This window comes from Dermacentor albipictus, chromosome 5, assembly GCF_038994185.2.
Source record: "Dermacentor albipictus isolate Rhodes 1998 colony chromosome 5, USDA_Dalb.pri_finalv2, whole genome shotgun sequence".
Taxonomy (NCBI): Eukaryota; Metazoa; Arthropoda; class Arachnida; order Ixodida; family Ixodidae; genus Dermacentor; species Dermacentor albipictus.
In genome coordinates this window covers 124,943,229-124,962,721 of record NC_091825.1, presented here as the reverse complement: position 1 = coordinate 124,962,721, position 19,493 = coordinate 124,943,229, and the positions used below count along the sequence as shown (strand labels likewise).

Here is a 19,493-nt window from a genome sequence, read left to right as displayed (position 1 = left end):
CGCCAAAAACAAAAAAAACACGTATCTAACAAGAAACGAAGATAACCCATTCGGGGCAGGGACAGTGAAACCTAAAGGCAAGAATAAAACATAAAAACGAGTGAAACAACATATCAAGCGAGCTGGACCCCGGGTGACCCCTTCCTCAATATATACTGTAGCCGTGTGCGTATGAAAAATGATAAAGGGAGAAAATGTTTAGCAAATGGCTGCAGTGGCGGCGGCGGTGGCGTCGCCGTTGCGACCAGGTCACCGGCTTGTTTCAGTTTCAATCGAGGTTAGAACCCGGGCCCGGTGCGCGAGAACGAACCCCGCGCTGTGCGGCAGCTCAGTTGCTCTGCGCTCGGGTGCGGGGGTGGCTAGGCTAGACAAGCCGGATGTGGTGAGCGGGAAGACGGGTGGGTCCGGCAGGTAGAAACCTGACAACCAGCGGCGGCGACGGCGGCTTGCGCGGCTAGCCCGGTCACGATTGTAGCCGGCGACATTCGTCGGCGAGGAGGAATTGAGCGAGCAGAGGAGGGGCCGGAGATAAGCGTCGCTTTCCCCCAGGAGACACCCGGTGTGCCAGCGAGACGACCGTCCGGTCGGCGAAAACGCCGGTCTAGGGGAAGCGGTGGGGAAGAAAGGAGGAATCAACACGAGCACAAGCGAGAGAGAGAGGGAGTGTGCGTGTGTGTCTGTGAAAAAGGAGGGAAGCGCCGGAAAGGGGCTTCCCCACGGTCGCCCACAGCCTTCGCCCGCCGCTCTCCGCCGTCGCCGTCGTCGTCTTGTTCCCCCAGCTCCACCTGCGCCTTGGCCCACGTGGGCGTGCGTGCGTGCGTGCGTGCGTCGGCAGTCTTGGAGCGCGTGCGTGATCCCTAATCGGCCGCGGCGGGGGACATGAATAAAGGAAGAAGAGGCGGCTGAAAGGAAGACGAAAAGGCAAGGAGGGGGGAAGTAAGGGCGGGGTGACTGACGGCCAACGAGGGGCGTCGGCCCACGGCGGGCCCGCGCTGGCGGCGGCGTCGCGTCGCCAGGACGCGCGGGCCACGGCGGCCGCCGCGGCGGCGGCAGTGTTGGCCGTGGCACCGGCGGCGGCCGAAGCCAGAGCGCGCCACTCGGTCTCCGGGCCACCGACGGGAGTGGGAGCTCCGGCCGCGGCTCGCTCCAACAAGAAGCGGCTCTCGGCGGCGGTGCACGCGACCGCGCTCCCGCTCGACGCCGGCTTCGTCGGGGCTGCGGCGGGCAAGAAGCGCACGGCCTCGGTGCGTCCCGAGGTGATGCTGGGCAGCGCGGCCACCCTGGTCGGCACGGGACCCGCGCCGCCTTCTTCCAACGCCGGCGGAGGAGGCGTGATGGTGGTGGACGCGGCGGGCGCCAGGCGCGCCGGCGCGGGGGGGCCCTCGTCGACGATGATGCGGGGAGGTAGCGAGAGGGACCCGAACGTGCTCAGCGAGTACCTACAGGTGAGCGGTGGGTGTTGGGCGGGTGCGCTGTCTTCTCGACATTGCAACGTCAGTGGTGCTAAGAACTGTCTCGCTCTTACCTATCTTTAGATGCGCTGTCTTCTCGACATTGCAACGTCAGCGGCGCTAAGAACTGTCTCGCTCTTAGCTATCTAATAAGGTGGGATGAACGGTTTCCACGCAAGCATCGTCTGCGTTTCTTGTCAGCACCCAAATTATCAGTAAGAAACTTTAGGTAAGCATTCTGCTGGTAAGTGTTGTTGGGAATGCTCGACATTTAGCATAACATAACATATTTAGCATTACAACAGGGAGTTGGTGACGTCCGTATTGAAGCTGGTTGCCAAGCTGCGACACCACGTTCCTACCGAAGCGCGTGCATGTGAGTGTAGGTGTATGATGTACAAAGTCACACCGTTAGCCGTTGACATGAAGAAGATGTTGGTAGAACGAGAGTGCGAGAAAAAAAAATTAAAACTTGCTGATATCTGTGACATCCAGAATCAGTGCCCAGGTTCCAGCAAAGCTGAGGTTGAGACTCGGAGGTCAAAGCCCCCATCGCAGCACAAGCGTTTCCGCGACAACGAGGCACTTCAGGTTCTTGTGAGATACTTCCGCATCCCTCCCGTGCAACTTCTAATCATCTCAGCCAGTGTGCCCGTCCAGAATTGTTGAACCAGCCCGGTGAAAACCTGTTTATCAGAAGGTTGACTGCTATAGATTTCTTTTCAGCACACTGACTCAAGTTACTCATTATCAACCAGAGCTCGGCGTTTATTGCACGAGATTATGGATTCGCGCATTCATGTGCTCGGGTACGTTTTAAGCTGTACACTTTTTAGCCACTTCATATATTGTGCTTTTACTCGTTTGCCAGTAGGTCTACCTTCTTTGATGAATAGCTTTAGTCATCCGTAGTGCTTAAAGGGTCACTAAAGTGAAAAATGATTTCTTGTGCATCAGAAAAGTACCTTTCAACAACACCAAAAACACCACTCTTACAACGATAAGACGTTTGGTAAGCCAGAAAAACCGCAAGAACGAAATACGGGTGGCGACGCCTACTTAAGTTCCCGCACCTGGTGGCTGTGATGTCATGGATTTTTATGGCGTCTTCTAGGGCCTACTAATTATATATAGTGGTACAGATTGATTTCAATGTGTTCTAAAGGAACCTAATATTGAACAGGGCAAATTTCGGGAACCTTTACTCAGCCAACGCGGCCCAAATGCGAAAACATACTTTGGAATCCCTGACGTCACCCTGACGTACCGGCGCGTGGGTTTCAGCGCAAAATTCAAATACTGGTGCTTGGACCTTGATTTTCTCATATAATAATCAAACTATATTTTTAAATGACTGCCTGCAGGGTCCTGAAACAATTCTTCATTAGTCTAAACTGATTTATTGTTTCGCTTTAGTGTCCCTTTAAGCGCTCACAGGCCGAAGGGGAAGCGTGTGTTGTCTCTGCGTGCACTAGACTTTCATGTGTTTTCACATGTGAAATCGAGTAGCGATAAGGAAGCTCGCCCGATTTCACAATCTCGCACCACCCCACATGATGCACAGGGCAGGTAACCCGGGTTGCATAAAAGTTACAAAAGGGGTGGCCAAGAGAAGGGAAGCTTAGTTGGAGATGGCGGACAACTTTCTGTGGCTATGAAGGGAAAGCTAGGGAAGCGTGGCTGCTGCACATGTGTTACCACGCCAAGTAGTTCGGCAGCGTTGGCGGTGCTTTTGTTTGCTCTGAACAGACGCTGGATCAACTCAGCTTTCATGTTTCACGATGGTGTCGCGTTTGCCCAGACACGGAAAGGAAAAGCCGCGAAATAAGTAAATTTTTACACTCGCTGGTGTGTTCTGTCTTATTTACCTGCTGCTAATAAGGCGCTCATGTTTTCTGTTCCTCAGCCGAAACTAAAATGGATTAAAACGCGGGACTCTTTTTCAGGAGCGCTGTCACTTGTGCTCGCTTGGCCTCCTTAGCTTTCCCTTCGTAGCCACAGAAAGTTGTCCGCGAGTATAAATTGACTAATGAAACTACAGGACATCGGTAATTGACAAGACTTGGGTAATTGGAGATCGCTGAAAAGGGCCTCTGTCCTGCAGTGGACATAAATATGATAATAATGATGATGGTGTTAATCTGCATGCCTCTGTTACAGCCTTGTGCTTTGTTTTCGGATTTTCTGGCAAATGTAACTAAAAGTTCTTGTTCTCCTCTCAGTTATAGCTGAGTAGACTGCAATTGAAGCGCACCGTCTGAATTATTTTTCAATTATCGACGTTTACCAAATTCGATTCTGCTTCGTTCCAGCGCTAGTCAAACAATGCGTCATAAGTAGCCTTGATGTACAAATCGTTCACGTCAAGCTTATTACTCCTGTCAGCACTTATTCCTAACTAGCTATACACACATAAGACGCCTTCATCTTGGATGCATGTTCCCAGCCGCAAATTCAAAGTAAGGGTCTTAGCCTCACTCAGCCATACCTTGCACTTAATTTTATTGTTTTCTGTTTAGCACGTTCTTCTTTAAAAACATCCACAATTATGCCGACATTCTGTAAGACCAGTTATATACACAAACTAGATCACAGAATAGACTTTGGACCAGACTTTGGACTAGACTAGATAAGATATCTCAGCGGACTTTTCACTTCACAACAATTTACAGCAAATGTGTAGCGAGACCACGTTCCTCTTACTGATGTGCGCAGGTAGTATTTTAATTGACATACACATTTTTTACTGAGCCACCTGCCAGGTTTGCTCACTCGCCGTAGCGTCGCTATAGCAGGTCACGGTGGCCACATTACAAAACACGCATGTACTTACATTTAGGTGCACATTCAAGAACTGCAAGTGGTCAAAATTAATCCGAAATCTACCCGCCGCGATTACTCCGTGGCTATATGGTGTTGGGCTGCTGAGCACGAGGTCGCGGAATCGAATCCCAGCCACGGCAGCCGCATTTCGATGGGGGCGAAATGCGAAAACACCCGTGTACTTAGATTTAGGTGCACGTTAAAGAACCCCAAGTGGCCGACATTTCCGGTATCCTCCACTACGGCCTGCCTTATAATCAGAAAGTGGTTTTGGTCACGTAAAGCCCCATAATTTTTAATCAGAAATCTCTCTCTACGGCGTGCCTCATATCAGAATCAGATCACGTTTTGGGGATGATAGGCCTTTTACAGAAGCAAAGGTTCCGGGAGCCTGGTCTCACAGCTCACCAGCCAGAAAGCCGCTCGAGCTCTGCTTTAGCTGAAAGCCGCATACTTGAGATAGGCTGTACGTGGATCAGTGCATCTGAAAGTCTGATCAAGACCCATGTCTTCTCTCTCTCTCTCTCTCTCTCTCTCTCTCTCTCTCTCTCTCTCTCTCTCTCTCTCTTTCACTCCCCAATTCCTATCACCTGTAAGGTAGCAAAGTGGACAATGCCTGTTAACCTCCCTTCCTTTCCTTGTTTCCCTCTCTCTCCCTCTCTCTCACTCTCTCTGGAACCTAAAAGCCCATAATTTTTTTTTTATTTAGTTAACTTTCGCCGAGTGTCAAATTTAGAGTTCTTCGCCCAAGGGGCCCCTATACAATTGTGAAACTTTATTTTATCAATGTTGGAAGCGAACGTGTCACTGCTACTACATCTCCTCGAGAAACCAACACAGACTATTCATTTCCGAATCATAAATACTTGCAACAAATAATACGTTTTCCGATCTCTGTCATTCGGCCACGACCCCCCGATTACCATAGTTACCTTTCACGTGCGCATTCAGAAAAAAAGAAAACGTCCGCCCTTGCTTCCACCTCGTCCGTCCATTGTTGTTTATACAGCCTCTGCATGAAGGTCATCGAAACAAACCGGGCGAATGCACTTTGATGCAACAATATACTTTATCTCTCAGCGAGTAACTCCGGCCGCCTCCCGCAGAGAAGTGCACTAACCGCTCTGGGCTTCGCGAACCGCACGTGGTGAAGGACGCTACCCTCGCTCACGATAGAGCGAGATGGGGGACGAGTGCGGTGTAAGGCTTTCCCTGTAATGGAATTGGCTGCTCACGTGCCGCGCGCCATTTTGTGGAACGCCCGCGTGTACGCCGTGGAAGCGCACCGCGTGTCCCTCGCAGCCAGCCACGTCTCGGCACACACAAACACGCGCATTGACAAATCGACCCAGCGTCCACCTGGCGAGCCCCAATGCGCATGCGCCGTCTTCGCCTATTCTTGTTGCCGACCATGCTTTCTCCACACGATCAACCTACTTCTACCTTGTTTATTGTTTAGTGTTTATTTTTTGTGTGTGTGTCTGCGGGACAACTTCGTGCCAACAATGCGCAGGCCGAAGCACACAATTGGTGTCCTCTTCGTTCTATCTTTCTCTCGCTCTATTGAATGTTCCGGTGTTTACGCTGCGTCATATCATTTGGGTCTTTCCTAAAGTTTTCCCAATCATCCACTTTTATTTTATTTTATTCGCGTGTCCCTTCCTCGGAGTACGCTGGTACGTGACAGAAAAAAAAAGAAAGCAATAAATAAAAACGAATCGCCTTCGAATTACGTGGCCTTCAGCAACAGGCTGGTTTCTTCGGATTGGCCCGCTCCTATAGCAGTCGATAACGGAAGAAGGTCCAACGCACTATAAGCTCACTGTGGGTCATTTGCCGATCGTTCAGAGTTGTAGACGCCTGCCTGGTCACTCGTTTTCGGTACCGGCGGACTGCTGCGCATATCCGAGTAACTCTGTGGCCGGTTCGAACCGCTCGAAGGGTCATCGAGGTGAAATGCTAAACCCGTACAGCTCGCAGACGTTCTACCCTTGCTGTTCCTTGACGATAATTCACAATATGAGTTGTAGCTAATAAATGCCAAGTTTATTGCGCGCTTAAAGTTTTTCTATTCATTGCAACAAACTCATTTATTGCAATGTACCAATGTCTTTTGCTACTCTTAGAGCCATCTGGCACACGTAAGGCAGGAGCAGTGGTTTGTTATTTAACGGCTGTAGAAAAAACACGAGAAGGAGCTATTGGCGTCGCTTAAACAAACACTCCCTTAAGATACGTCTCACAAAATATACAGAAGAAAAGAAACATTACATTCGAGGAAATTTGCAATAAGCACCAAAGAAATAAGTTGAGAATGTAGAGTTCTTGAGTTGGGGAATATTGATGTGACAGTCTCTTTGCAAGCAGAATTAAATATTACCGTAGATCAGATTCGTTGAGAAAATCAGGTAAAAAAACCGTCGTTTGTATATAGGTTCAGTAGCGAATGATATGTCAGACAATACTTATAAGCATTTGCCGATCGCTTTCGAGCGTTCCGCTTTCTGCCCAGCTATAGAAGGTATCATTTTTTAGATCCACCAAATTTTTGAAAAATTGCCTGTCGCAGATAACACAATTCTGGTGATGATGTTATTATGATAACACAATGAAGTGATGATGTTAATTATTAAATTAACCATTTTGATTTCTGGTAGAAGTATGGCCACCCCAGCGAGTAATTAATATCAAGCGTTAGAATTTTGCTATCTGTCGCAGATTTTTCTTTTCTTTCTTTAACTTAGTGCACCTAAAAAAAAAACGCCCTATATATACTCAAACAGTTAACGATAGCTGGGCAATCGTGCGTTGTTACTGAGGAATATACCTCGACTTTAGTCAGCATGTGGTTTTGGAAATAGTTTGTTTTATGTGTAACAAGATAAAGAAATAAACGAATAAGCAAACATGCGACAGCATGCGAAGGCGTTACAAGTCTCGTTGAATTGAATTCTGGGATTTCACGTATCAAAACCACGATTTCATTATGAGGCACGCCGTAATGAGTGACTCCGGATTAATTTTGGCCGCCAGGAAATCCTTAACGTGCCCCCAATGCGCGGGACAGGAGCGTTCTTACATTTCACCCCGAACCGAAATGCGGCCGCTGCGACCGGTATTCGATCCCGCGACCTCGTGCTTAGCAGCGCAGCACCATAGCCACTAAACGACCGCGACTTGTTTATATATCTCGGTGTCTGTCACTTTGCTCGTTCTCAAATTTTCCGCCACATTTCAAGGAGTGACGAGACAGTGCGCAAGTGTACAACTCCCATTTGTTTTCGACGTACGCAACGCCGCGGCTGACGACAGCGCCGCAAGTTCCTCCCACAGCTCCCCACAAACTCCACCCTATATGTATCCTCCATTAACAGCTGCGCCAGGGTTCGGGCGTCCGGGCACTTAATTGAACGCTTGCAACGCGGGTCAGAAAAGAGCGAAGGGAGAAGACGCGGTGGGTTGGGCGGAGGCTAATTGGCTTCATTGCATTCCGCTAATGATCGTACCGTGCATTGAACAGAACCGGCGCCTGGTGCCGCTTTTCACCTGCGCCTCATCGCAGATCGGGTGCAACGCGCACTACGGAGGGCATCGAACGCGTGCAGTTGTGTGAGCGCGTTGCTGGTTGAGCTCTCAAAGTTAGGACCCGGCCAACTATATCCGCACTTGTCTCTGTGTACTGCTGAGCAAGTTCGGGCAACCTAATCTTGATCGAGCAACACTTGACGACATTTCGCTTCCTAAAGATCGCGCTTCAACGTCTCGAGGTGAGGTTCACAGACTTGAAATGGAATTCTTGCCAACCACGGGATTCGATTCTCGTCTGTAATACTCGCATATGCGGCCCGTGATATGTAACTGATTTGTGCCTTTTTCTTTTGAAGCGAAAAGCTTCACTACGCTGGTCAACCCCGCGCTTCGCGCGAGCCGTCGTATGTCTGAATTGGCTCCGTAAGCGTGTTCGCAGTCGGCGCAGGTGGCCACTGCCGCGCGCTATGCGTCATCGTTTGACGTTCGCCGCAAGCGCGTGTTTATCGCGGAGGCCGACTATGTAACCGCTTGCCAGAAATCGCAAGACAATGTGCCCAACAATGATGAAAAAAGAAGTTTAATAATCCTGCATAACTTACGGTATATATCATTGATAAGCAATTTGCATAACTACACAAGGCACACGTATAGCATAACCATAAGCTAACCAAAGCATATCCATAAGTGAAACCGTAAACATAACCATAGGCTAAATCATAAAGCATAACGATAAGCTAAGCCGTAAGCATATCCATAACTTAAACCATAAGTGCCATAAGGCAGTGCCCGCGGCGGCTGCCTCCAGGAAGCGCAACGGCACCGAGAGCGACACTGACAGCGACGACACGATGCAGTACTATGTCAGCAGTGAAGATTCTTGTGACGACACCTTCGAGCTAGTGCGGAGTCGTAAAGCGAAGCGAAGATTTCTCAGCGCATCATCGAATTCGAGTGAGTCCACCGTGAGATCTTCGCGCAATACCGAGGAACTCACCATCCTGTTCGCGCCAGTTCTCGCCACTGACAACCTAAGACGCCTCAACAGGCAAGCCGTGTCTTCACATCTAGAGGCGCTAGTTCCGAACGAAATCAAAGACGTCAGAGTGAACACCCGCAAGAACGTCCTAGCGATTGACGTAGAACACGCAGCTGCGTTGGATTCTTTGCGTCATGTCACGGAACTTGACGGGATAAAAGTCCGCCCTCATATTCCGCTGGGCAAACAAGTCAGTACTGGCGTAATTTACGATGTTGACGAGACCATTGTCGACTCTGATCTGTCGATCTTAATCAAGCCGGCTACCGAAAACACCATCATCACAAACGCGTTTCGCCTCGGCACGTCACGGTGTGTTAAGATCGTATTTAAGGGCGAATCCCTCCCATCGCATGTAAAAGTGGGCCACTTTCGACACGCAGTTCGCCCGTTTATACCAAAACCGCTGCAGTGTTGGAAATGCATGAAGTTTGGACATGTCAGTAGTGTGTGCAAGAACACTACCGTCTGTTCTCGCTGCACTGGGCCACACACCACTAACACGTGCGAGGCCAATGTGCTGAAGTGCACAAACTGTAGCGGCCCTCATGATGCATCCTCGAAGGAATGCCCTTTGATACGAAAGGAAATGGCCATATTGAGAAAAATGGTTAGAGACCACTCGTCTCACCGAGAAGCAGCAGCATCAATTAAGCGACGACGATCACGTCGCCGACGTCGATCAAGAACCTCCAAAGCCTCTGCAGAACGCCAGCCGCGTACATTACCACCCGCTCTTCCGCCCCGGCCAAACACAGTCAGCTCAAAGGACACAGGTGCATCGAACAGCATGGCTGCTGACGCTTGGCCTGCACTCCCGCGGCTACATGCCCCTACTGAGCGAAACCAGAGCTCTACAGCAAAGGATACCTCATCTGCACCTGATAAATTGTCAGACCAGGATCAACAAGTTGTTGTCATGATAAGCTCTCTGATGAGTGCTATTCGTGTTCTTCTGGACAAGCTACAGACACCAATAGCTCGAAGTGCGTTGCAAGTGCTGGATGCCATCAATCCGGTTCTTGAGAGCCTTCAGAAGTCCAGTGCTTAAGGGCTTCTACAGCAGAACCATGGCTCATCGACAGCAACAGCGATAGTTCCGGGATGATGTCAGAAGTGCCTCCATATTCCAATGGAATGCGAGAGGCCTGAGGTCACGTATTTCGGAGTTGCGGCAGTTCGTGTTTGACAACCACTTTCCTATACTGGTTATCTGCGAACCGAACTTATCAGCCTCCATAAGACTATCAGGATATGAACCTTTTGTTTCAACCACGTGTGTCCGTAGTAGTAAGGTTTTGGTTTACATCCGCAAAGACCTTACGTATTTTTCCCAACCCGTAGCGCCACACGACGGTAACCAATACGTCTGTGTTACTGTGAAAAAGAAGACGCTGTCTTTTACTCTTATTGGCGTCTACCTATCCCCAACCAGTCAGTTTAATAGCAAACGACTAGAAGATATTATGACTGCTACTCCCGGTCCTTGGATAATAACAGGGGATTTCAACGCCCACCACCATATATGGGGAAGCTCCAGGATAAACTCGAGGGGCAGGTCACTAATATCATTTGCATCAGGCCACAACCTATGTCTTCTAAACGACGGAAGCCCGACATTTCTACGAGGAACAACGTACAGCAGCTGCCTTGATTTGACTTTTGTGTCACGTTGCCTGACTTCGAGCGTGCAGTGGTTCACCGATATTGAAACCCATGGAAGTGATCACATTCCGACCTATGTGAGAATCGATGGACTCAACGCCGCATTACCGATTGTATCTCGCCAAATCGACTGGTCAGTCTTTCAAGATCGAGTAGAAGACACCTGCAAGAAACATATCGCACGCAGATTGGAAGACGTATTTGCAGACGCAATGCAAGATTGCACGCGTTGCTTCACACATTCGAAAAAGCGTACAGAGAATGACATTGAGTTGGAAAGGCTTCGTGCACTTCGTCGCCGAGCAGAAAGGAGGTACAGGCGCACGAAGTCAATTCATGACCTCAGAGAAGCTCGGCGTATGCAAAAGAAGATAAAGCGGCGAATGGATAAGCTAGCGGATCAAAGATGGAAATGCTTTTGCGAGTCACTGGACCCCCGCAAGCCATTATCCCGCGTGTGGCGTACCCTACGGGGCCTTAGCTCAAGCCCCCAGCAACGACACCCTTTCAACGCCCTTGCTCTCTATGAAAACCGCCGTGAGGTAGAAATTGCGGAGGAATTTTGTGCGAAAGTTGCCGGCGGCACAGTTTTAGCCTTTGACATGACTTCAGGTGACATCCCCGGTCCGCGAGATACAAGTATGGACGCTCCATTCTCTATGGAAGAGTTAGAAGCTGCTATGGCGCTCTGTAGGAGTTCATCTTCACCAGGGCCCGATGGGATAACATATAGTGCTTTGCGCCACCTAGGTCAAGAAGCACGAAGACAACTCCTCAGCCTTTTTAACAGCTCATGGCGAGATGGTGTCGTCCCACAGGAATGGAAACGAAGCCGCCTGGTACCACTACTAAAAACAGGAAAGTCACCGCTCGAACTGGCATCGTATCGGCCGATAGCACTTGCCAGCTGCGTCGGGAAACTCATGGAACGTATGATCCTCATGCGTCTCGAATGGTACCTCGAACACAACAAAATTTACCCTGACTCAATGGCGGGATTTCGACGAGGCCGTTCATCGATCGATAGTGTCATCGATCTGGTATCTTCTGTAGAACAACAAAAATCTCGGAAGCGATTATCAGCCGCACTCTTTCTTGAAGTGAAAGGTGCTTACGATAATGTTTCCCATCAAACCATTCTCGACGCACTTCTCACAGTTGAACTAGGAGGGCGAGTATATCGATGGATCAAAAACTACTTGACACAAAGGTCCTTGTTCGTGCGTACGGAAGATGGTCCGACTACCGACCACTACACGTGCCGAGGCGTTCCCCAAGGCGGTGTTCTAAGCACTGTTCTTTTCAACCTCGCGCTTCTGGGGCTGGCTGAATCCCTCCCGGAAACAGTGAGTGTTTCAATATACGCCGACGACATCTGCATCTGGACATCAGCGGTCACTCGCCTGCAGGTTCGCGCAAGTACCGTGCCTCCCTACCATCGGGGTTTACACCATCAGCACGTTCAACCTCAGCTTTGTGGTGTTTAAAACAACTTCAAGTGCGTCTTACGGTTCCAGGAATAAGAAAGAAGACCAACCTATCTACCTTGGCCTTGAAGCAAGCAGCTCTGGATTGTTTGCACACTTCCTACTTTGACCGAGTCCACATATATACGGATGGCTCTTCCACCCAGACCAGCTCCACCGGGGCAGTGGCTATACCATCACGATCACTAAGCATTCGATACCAGATTTCTCACATGACAACATCGACCGGTTCGGAGCTTGTTGCCCTCCGAGGTGCCGTTGATTATATTAGCAACCAACCGGCTAATCGGTGGGCAATATTCTGTGATTCACAGGCGGCCTTACAATGTCTTCTGTCATCTCTTCGTCGCGGGTCCTGTGAACAACTCGTATCGGAGATACGAGAACTTCACCATCACATGATTGCTAAAGGGCACGACGTCGTGTTTCAGTGGCTGCCTGGCCATTGCGGTATCTCCGGCAACGACCTCGCTGACGACGCTGCTAAGAAAGCACACGAAGGAGCAACCCTTGTTTCTATACCTTTATCGCGTACTGACGCAGCCCAACACTTAGGCAAGCTAGCGCACCGTATGACATTGGAGAAGTGGCACACACCTGATTTCACTCAACATCGATTGCATTCCCTCGATCCATCTATGCAACTGCGGCTATTACCAGGGCTTCCGCGTAATGAGGAAACAATGTTGTGTCGCTTACGCTTGGGCGTCGCATTCACGAATGCATATACGTTTTTGATTGGCATGGCAGATAGCGCCGAGTGCAATGCCTGCGGTGTCGAAGAAACTATCGACCATCTACTGTGCTGCTGCCCATCATTTGAAAATGAAAGACAAGATCTCTGCACAGCTCTCAACAAGTTAGATAGCAAACCGTTCACCTTGAACAAGATCTTGGGACCATGGCCTCGTATATCGCAGCTACAAAAGGCCACAAAAGCGTTGCTGCGATATTTGAAACATACAGGATTGAGTGAGCGTCTGTAATCCGGACTGAGTGACTGAACGTTATCCCCGATGGACTTTCTCTTCTTTCTTTAATCTTTCCGTCCCCATTTCCCTTTCCCCAGTGTAGGGTAGCCAACCGGGCTCAGTCCTGGTTAACCTCCCTACCTTTCATTTATCATTTGCTCTCTCTCTCTCTAAACCATAAGCATATCCATAAGTTAAACCGCAAGCATATTCATAGGCTAAATCATAAATCATAACCATAAGCTAAACCGTAAGCATAACCATAGAGTAAATCATAAAGCATAACCATAAGCTAAACCGTAAGCATCACCGAACCTTTTCGCTTCAAGATATCCAGGCTTAACCTTAGCTAAGTCCCAGCCATTCTTTTTTCCTTCATTTTTCTTTTCTCTTCAAGCGGGTGAGCGTGGTGTCGCCCTTGGTAGAAAATTGCTAGCCCGTTTCTCTTCCTCTCTTTGTGATGTTTATATACGTCTACGTGGTTAATAATAATAATAATAATAATAATAATAATAATAATAATAATAATAATAATAATAATAATAATAATCTAACCCAACCTTGGCGCTTTTAACTCGGACATGCCGCTTCTCATTTCTCCGCAACTATGGTTGGTTGTGCTGGTACACTGCGAAATTATTTTATTATTATTATTATCATGAAACGTGTATGTATATGAGACACTGGCATCATGTGTTGTGCTTGCAATTAATTTTAGCCTAGCCGAGCAAGAAATAGCAGCTAGCATTAATGAAGATTGCAGAAATCAGAAAATATATATATATGCGGAAAGACGTCGTACTGGATTTCATGGGCAGTTCATAGAAAATTCACGCGAGCACATTACGCAGGGCAATAGACACTATAAGAATATATGCAAACGCGAACGATTCCGAGTACTACTCCAGTGCGTTATTTGGTTTCTAGGTTTACCTGCATTTGTAACAGTGGCTTAATTCAGACTCCAAAAGATATACCTGGCACACCTCCGCGCGCTGAAACTTCTTCCTCGCTCACCTGCTTTCATCATCATTGTTGTTCCATAAAATCGAAACGTTTATACATCGACCGCTCTGCCTGTGTAGACCTTCGCGGGTTTCTACGAGATGGTCTTCAGGGACATGGTCGCACTTACTGAAAACAAAGTGAGGATGACGATGATCATGATAGCAGGGCAGCCTGGAAGAAGTTTCAACAATTAGAAACCGGTTACGGAGTGATTTCATGTCTCACTTTTATGTAATTATACGTGTTCTCATATTCTGTTTCCCATTCGCGTTTCAATATTTGCTGGTGCTAAAGTTACACGTTTTTACGCGTACAGTTTGTGGCAAATCAACAAATCTGATAACAAAATAACCGAGAAGCTTATAACGCATTCATAAACACATCACAGGCACTCAGACATATGCACGTCGCACATCACCGTAGATGCGTGATACACTCCAAGTTTTACCACGTTCAAGTTAGGCACAATTCGAATGAACAACAATGGCTTTCGGGCATCGGCATTCGAGGAATGCCGGCGACGAGCTCCCTAAGCTGTGCGAACGCCCAATGCCATGCCTTGCGCCGAGCCCAAAGTGAATATTTGTGAAGTCCCGTGCAAGTGGTATAATTAACGGGATGGTTATTCAAGAGAGAGAGCGACAAAGGAAAGGGGAAAGGCGATCCGGTTTGCTACCCTACGCTGGGGAGAGTGGGGAGGGAGAGGTAAAATCAAGCTATTCAGAAGGCTCCTGATAACGCCAAAAGCCAGCAGGAATGACCTCCATAATTTGAATTTGCATCATGCGAACAACACCACGATAATTAAAATTCTTTTCACAGTTATACCGGCCATGTGCGGGTCATAGATAATTTTGTACCCATTTGCTGGACCTTTTCACACACAAAAAAAAATTATATAGGTTTTCTCCACTGACATGCTAAGTGTAAGGGATTGCAAGTAACTAAAGTTGCTGCAGTACGACAGATATTTTGATAAACGTACTGCCTGTAAGTGCACCGACACCGCAAGTGAACAACTGCCTAAGCTCGGTACTGGATGAACCTCTACCGGCGATGATTGGCTGTTCTGTTATCGTTAACATATTCGCATGATCTTATGCTCATACGATGAAAGGAAAGCGAAAGGCCCAATTTTTATTGGCAATATCATAAGAAGCCAACCAACAATGACGTCATGAACAGCATAGGGGAACTTATCTGCAGCTTTAACTTCACGTAGACGTGAGGCCTGCGGCAGAAAGGACGTTCCACATCCGCCGCCAAGGCCACGAGTGGTGGCGCTAAGACTCCCAGGGTTAGTCCTGGTAGGTAAACATGAATACCCCAGAAAGTGGATCGGAAAACGAAGCCGCGTAGCTCAATTTTTAGGAGCATCGCATGCATAATGTATGTACAGGGTGTCCCAAGTATCATGCACCAAGATTTAAAGATATGCAAGTGCCACGTAGCTAGACAGAACTAAGGTAAAGCTGTTTGCCGTCGCTTGGAGATACTAAGATTATTTTTTAACGTTCCACCTAGTTACATAATTAGTCTTAATTAATGAACTTCTCAAATGTCATAAATCCACGAAATGTGTCAATGAGAAAATTATACAGCAACAAAAAGAACTCCCGATACAGCTTTTTGCTGCTAAATATGTGCTACATAAAAGTGTTTTTCCGAGCGTGAAAGACGCCGCGCGCGCGCGCGCGCCGCGTGTGTGTGTGTGTGTGTGTGTGTGTGTGTGTGTGTGTGTGTGTGTGTGTGTGTGTGTGCGTGTGCGTGTGCGTGTGCGTGTGCGTGTGTGTGTGTGTGTGTGTGTGTGTGTGTGTGTTAGAGAGAGAGAGAGAATGAGACGTAGGCGACATCACGAGATAATACTAATATTCACTAAGTTTTCAAACTGACAAGAGAAAGAGGTAGAAACAACTTCATTGAAATAAAACTACACGCACTTTTACTTTCAGCCCCGCTGCTGTCATTGGCTAAGTAGCTCTGTCAGAGTGATTGCCGACAATCGGGGAGATAATTTATGCTAAAGCCGTATACCATACTTAGTGTTTTCACCCCCCACTGAAGATCACGCCGAATCAAGCAAGAATCACGCAACCCGTGAATGATCACAAAAGTAATTGTTTCTTGATAATCTTCGCTCGTTTTTCCTGGCTTCCTCATGTCCTAATTCATATTGCAAGAGCGCCCGAAACTGATATTGGTTGGCAGAGTTACTTCATTGGCCTGTAGGAAATTAGAGGGTTACGTACAACTACGGCAGTGCAATTTTCGGCAAAAACAATCTTCTGAAGAAGCCCTGCGAACGAGAACGAGGTTAGTGACTCTGAGTGATTTATTCTGAAGACACTAGGAAATCTTGGCAAGAGTTGTGTCACCGCCTTTTCCACGAACTATAGTTTATCCAATCAGCAAAGAATGCTAAGATAATGTGATATGAAAAAAAAATCGCGGCAATAAAACCACATAAATATTTCTCTAACTCGCACAGGATGTGATTCCTTAGTCAGCGTTATTTTTTTTCCTTCAAATTAATACAGTTTCTCGCTATAGACATCGTGCCCCTTGTGTTCCCTGCTTTAATTTTAGCCCCGCTTTTTTCGCACTTTATATGTCTGGAATTATTATTCGACATTGGATCCACTGCTAGCTTTCAACCATTCTGCGCGAATCCCTAAGCTGCCATAACGAGCGAACGCAATGTGTTATTAAACATTATATGTGAAACATTAGTTAACAACTATTTTCAAATGGGAGACAATGGTCCTTCTGTTGTCTCCACTTAACGAACCAGCACTATCCACCCTATACCCTTCCCACTAACCATAACCCGTTTCCTCTCAATTGGCTCCAGATACTGACCTAAGCGTGATTCTATCCGTCACGCCCAACAACCCCACCGCGAATTCAGCCATGATGAAGCGAATCCTTTTCGGCGGCTCTCTTTCACGGTTCCCGCCTGTACTGAAATTCGAAACGCCGCTGTTGCAGTTAGGCATGGAACAACGAGTCGTTCAGCAAATAACTACCGATTCCGCGCTCCTGTGGGCACAAATGCGACGTGTGTACGGGACGCATAGATAGATTATTTGTTTTTTAATTTGTGTTTTGCTTTTATGTTATTTTCCGAGCCGCGCTACGTTCTCCTGAATGAGACCTTTTAACGGGATTCTTTTCTCATCGGGCCACTGAACGCATAGAGCCCCGCCCCCTTAGGCGAGATTGAGTACTGAGCGCCCGCAAGAGCGATTTCAGAACACGTGCGTCAACTTTGTTACACCCCAATGCGTTCGTACGACCCGAAGGGAACGCTGACTGTTTCCGCCTAATTTTACTAAATGTCTTTGTCTGTATTTTCCTGTTATTCGACCTTCTTCTTGTTATGTGAAACAGCCCCTGTTACATTACAACGTTCCTAACACGAACTCCTGTCATACGTTCAATACACTGCTTTTCCGCGACGCAGTCGGCTACAGTAGAGCACTGGTGATGTAATTCGAGTGCTTAGGTTCTTTGAAACAACTGAGCTTGGAAGATAACCCAGGTTTTACGCACATCAGTATTAACATTTACGAAAGGAGAAAGCTTCGACTGACGTCCTGTACACAGATTAACGTTGTTGTCTGAAGTGCCGTCACAGCCAACTCGATGCCATGTACAGGTGCATCAGGGCACGATCCGTATGGTGACGTGTATGTCGACGTACGCAATATGTAGCAAAATGAGATACGACACGTTTTAATACGTATTTACACGCTCGCTTAAATATGTATCCTGTAAGATTTCCGGCATACCATCGATGCAGTATAAGGTAACTCTAGTGATAAGCATCTGTACACTCTAGGTGGGATGCTTAGAAGTATTATGTGCACGCTCTATAGACCCCTATAGGCGCAAGAGATGGCGGGGGAGGGGGTGAACGGGAAGGGCGGGGGGGGGGGGGGGGTATATGGGTACAACGTGCAGCGCTAAACCTTGCCGATAAGACATAAGTAATGGTGCAGCTCTCTCGCTGCGCCCACGTAATTAAGGACGAACCTGACGCCTACATACTGCCAGTGCCAGCGTCAGCCTGAGACGGCCAGGTGGGCACTAAAAGGCAAAACAACGAGAAAAATATAAAAAACTACGTAAACTAAACACCGCTGTTACATGCCTCCAGGCTAAAGCAAAAACAAACAAGGAACAAAAACGCAGAAACTAACCTACGGCGTGATAAAGGCTGTACAGCAAAGGTAGCACAGGCTCTTTCTCTTTTCTGCACTATTGTATGTACCTGCATATTGTATTTGTATGTTTGTATGGTTCAAGATTTTCTCTGTTACTTTCTTCCGGTGATTCTACGCTATATTGCTATTTCGTGCACGAGGCCACGCAACCGCAATACCGCGCGTCGTTTCCAAAAAGCGACAACTCTCCGAATAATGACGCCGTCGTTCTCGGAGCGCGTGCCTACCCGTACCGTTCCATCGATCGACGCGACGAGCACTTTCCTGCGTTGTGCGTATAGCTGCTGTTGGCACTCGCGGTTTCCGCTGTTTGAGTGGAACACCCGCGGCTTTGTGACCCGTAACCAACCGCCCGCGGGGAGCCTTGTACCTCATTTGAGAGAGGGTAGCTAGAGGAGAGGAAGAGAACGGGGGTTTAGCCGATTGGAGGTGGGACCGCGGGAAGGGAAGAGGCACTATTAGACCCCGCATACGTGAAAGGCCAGCAGCGTGTTTTTGCTCGCTTTACCCGAGTATGAAAAGTCCCAGCGAGCGCATGATTTCGCAGCTCGCGTGACCCACTTTATAGCAATGTTTGTGTTTTTTTTTCTTTTTTTTTTGTGGTGTCACGCTCAGCGAATGGGCTATAGCCCGTCCTCGGCTCATAATCTGCGGTGGTGTTGCGGAGGTGTGTGTAGCCATCGCTGGGGCGGAAGCTCACGTAGTCTCCTGCGTAGCGCGTATCGGCGATAGTGTAGGACAGAAAGCAAAAAAAAACTCACCATTATTTGAGTGATTCTTCTGTTTTTTTTTTTTAATGCGAGGATAAATGCCTCAGGGCATACAAGGGTATGGGATGGGGGTGAACAAGGATGATTAAATGAATGAAAATAGATTTGCTGACCTAATGAAGTCCAAGAGGGATCGATAATGCGGTCCCTGCGTCCAAGCATTGTAATGGCTCAGATTATGCGGCGAGAGTCCCGCTGCTGCGAGGTGCCGGAGCCTCGTCGGTTTCAGAGCAGGGCAAACCCACAGCAGGTGGTGGATGTCGGCTTCAACGTTTGGCGACTTGCAGAGTGGGCACTCAGGACGAGGATATAGCGGGCGAAAGTGCGGCCACTTCCCAGTCACGGCAGGAGTGAGGGCAACCCCGACCCGGATCCTCCGAAGCGCAACCTCCTCTGCACGGGTAAGACCGCGGGGAAGGTTTACCGCACACGGAGGTATGAGAGCACGTGTGCGGCGCCGGAGGTGCTCCTTTCTTGTTAAAAGGAGGGTGGCATTATCTAGGTGAAAGAGGTGAGGCGGTGACG

At 48.3% G+C, this 19,493-nt stretch overlaps 1 protein-coding gene across 1 annotated transcript in view; it reads left to right on the top strand.

Moving 5' to 3' along the window:
* Positions 1-377: 377 nt before the first annotated feature.
* Positions 378-19,493, top strand: part of LOC135913974 (uncharacterized) — a 35,022-nt gene continuing 15,906 nt past the window's right edge. The window contains exons 1-2 of the mRNA XM_065446680.1: positions 378-382; positions 890-1,445. Of these exons, the coding sequence (XP_065302752.1) occupies positions 378-382; positions 890-1,445 (561 nt within the window). The remainder of the gene's footprint in view (positions 383-889; positions 1,446-19,493) is intronic.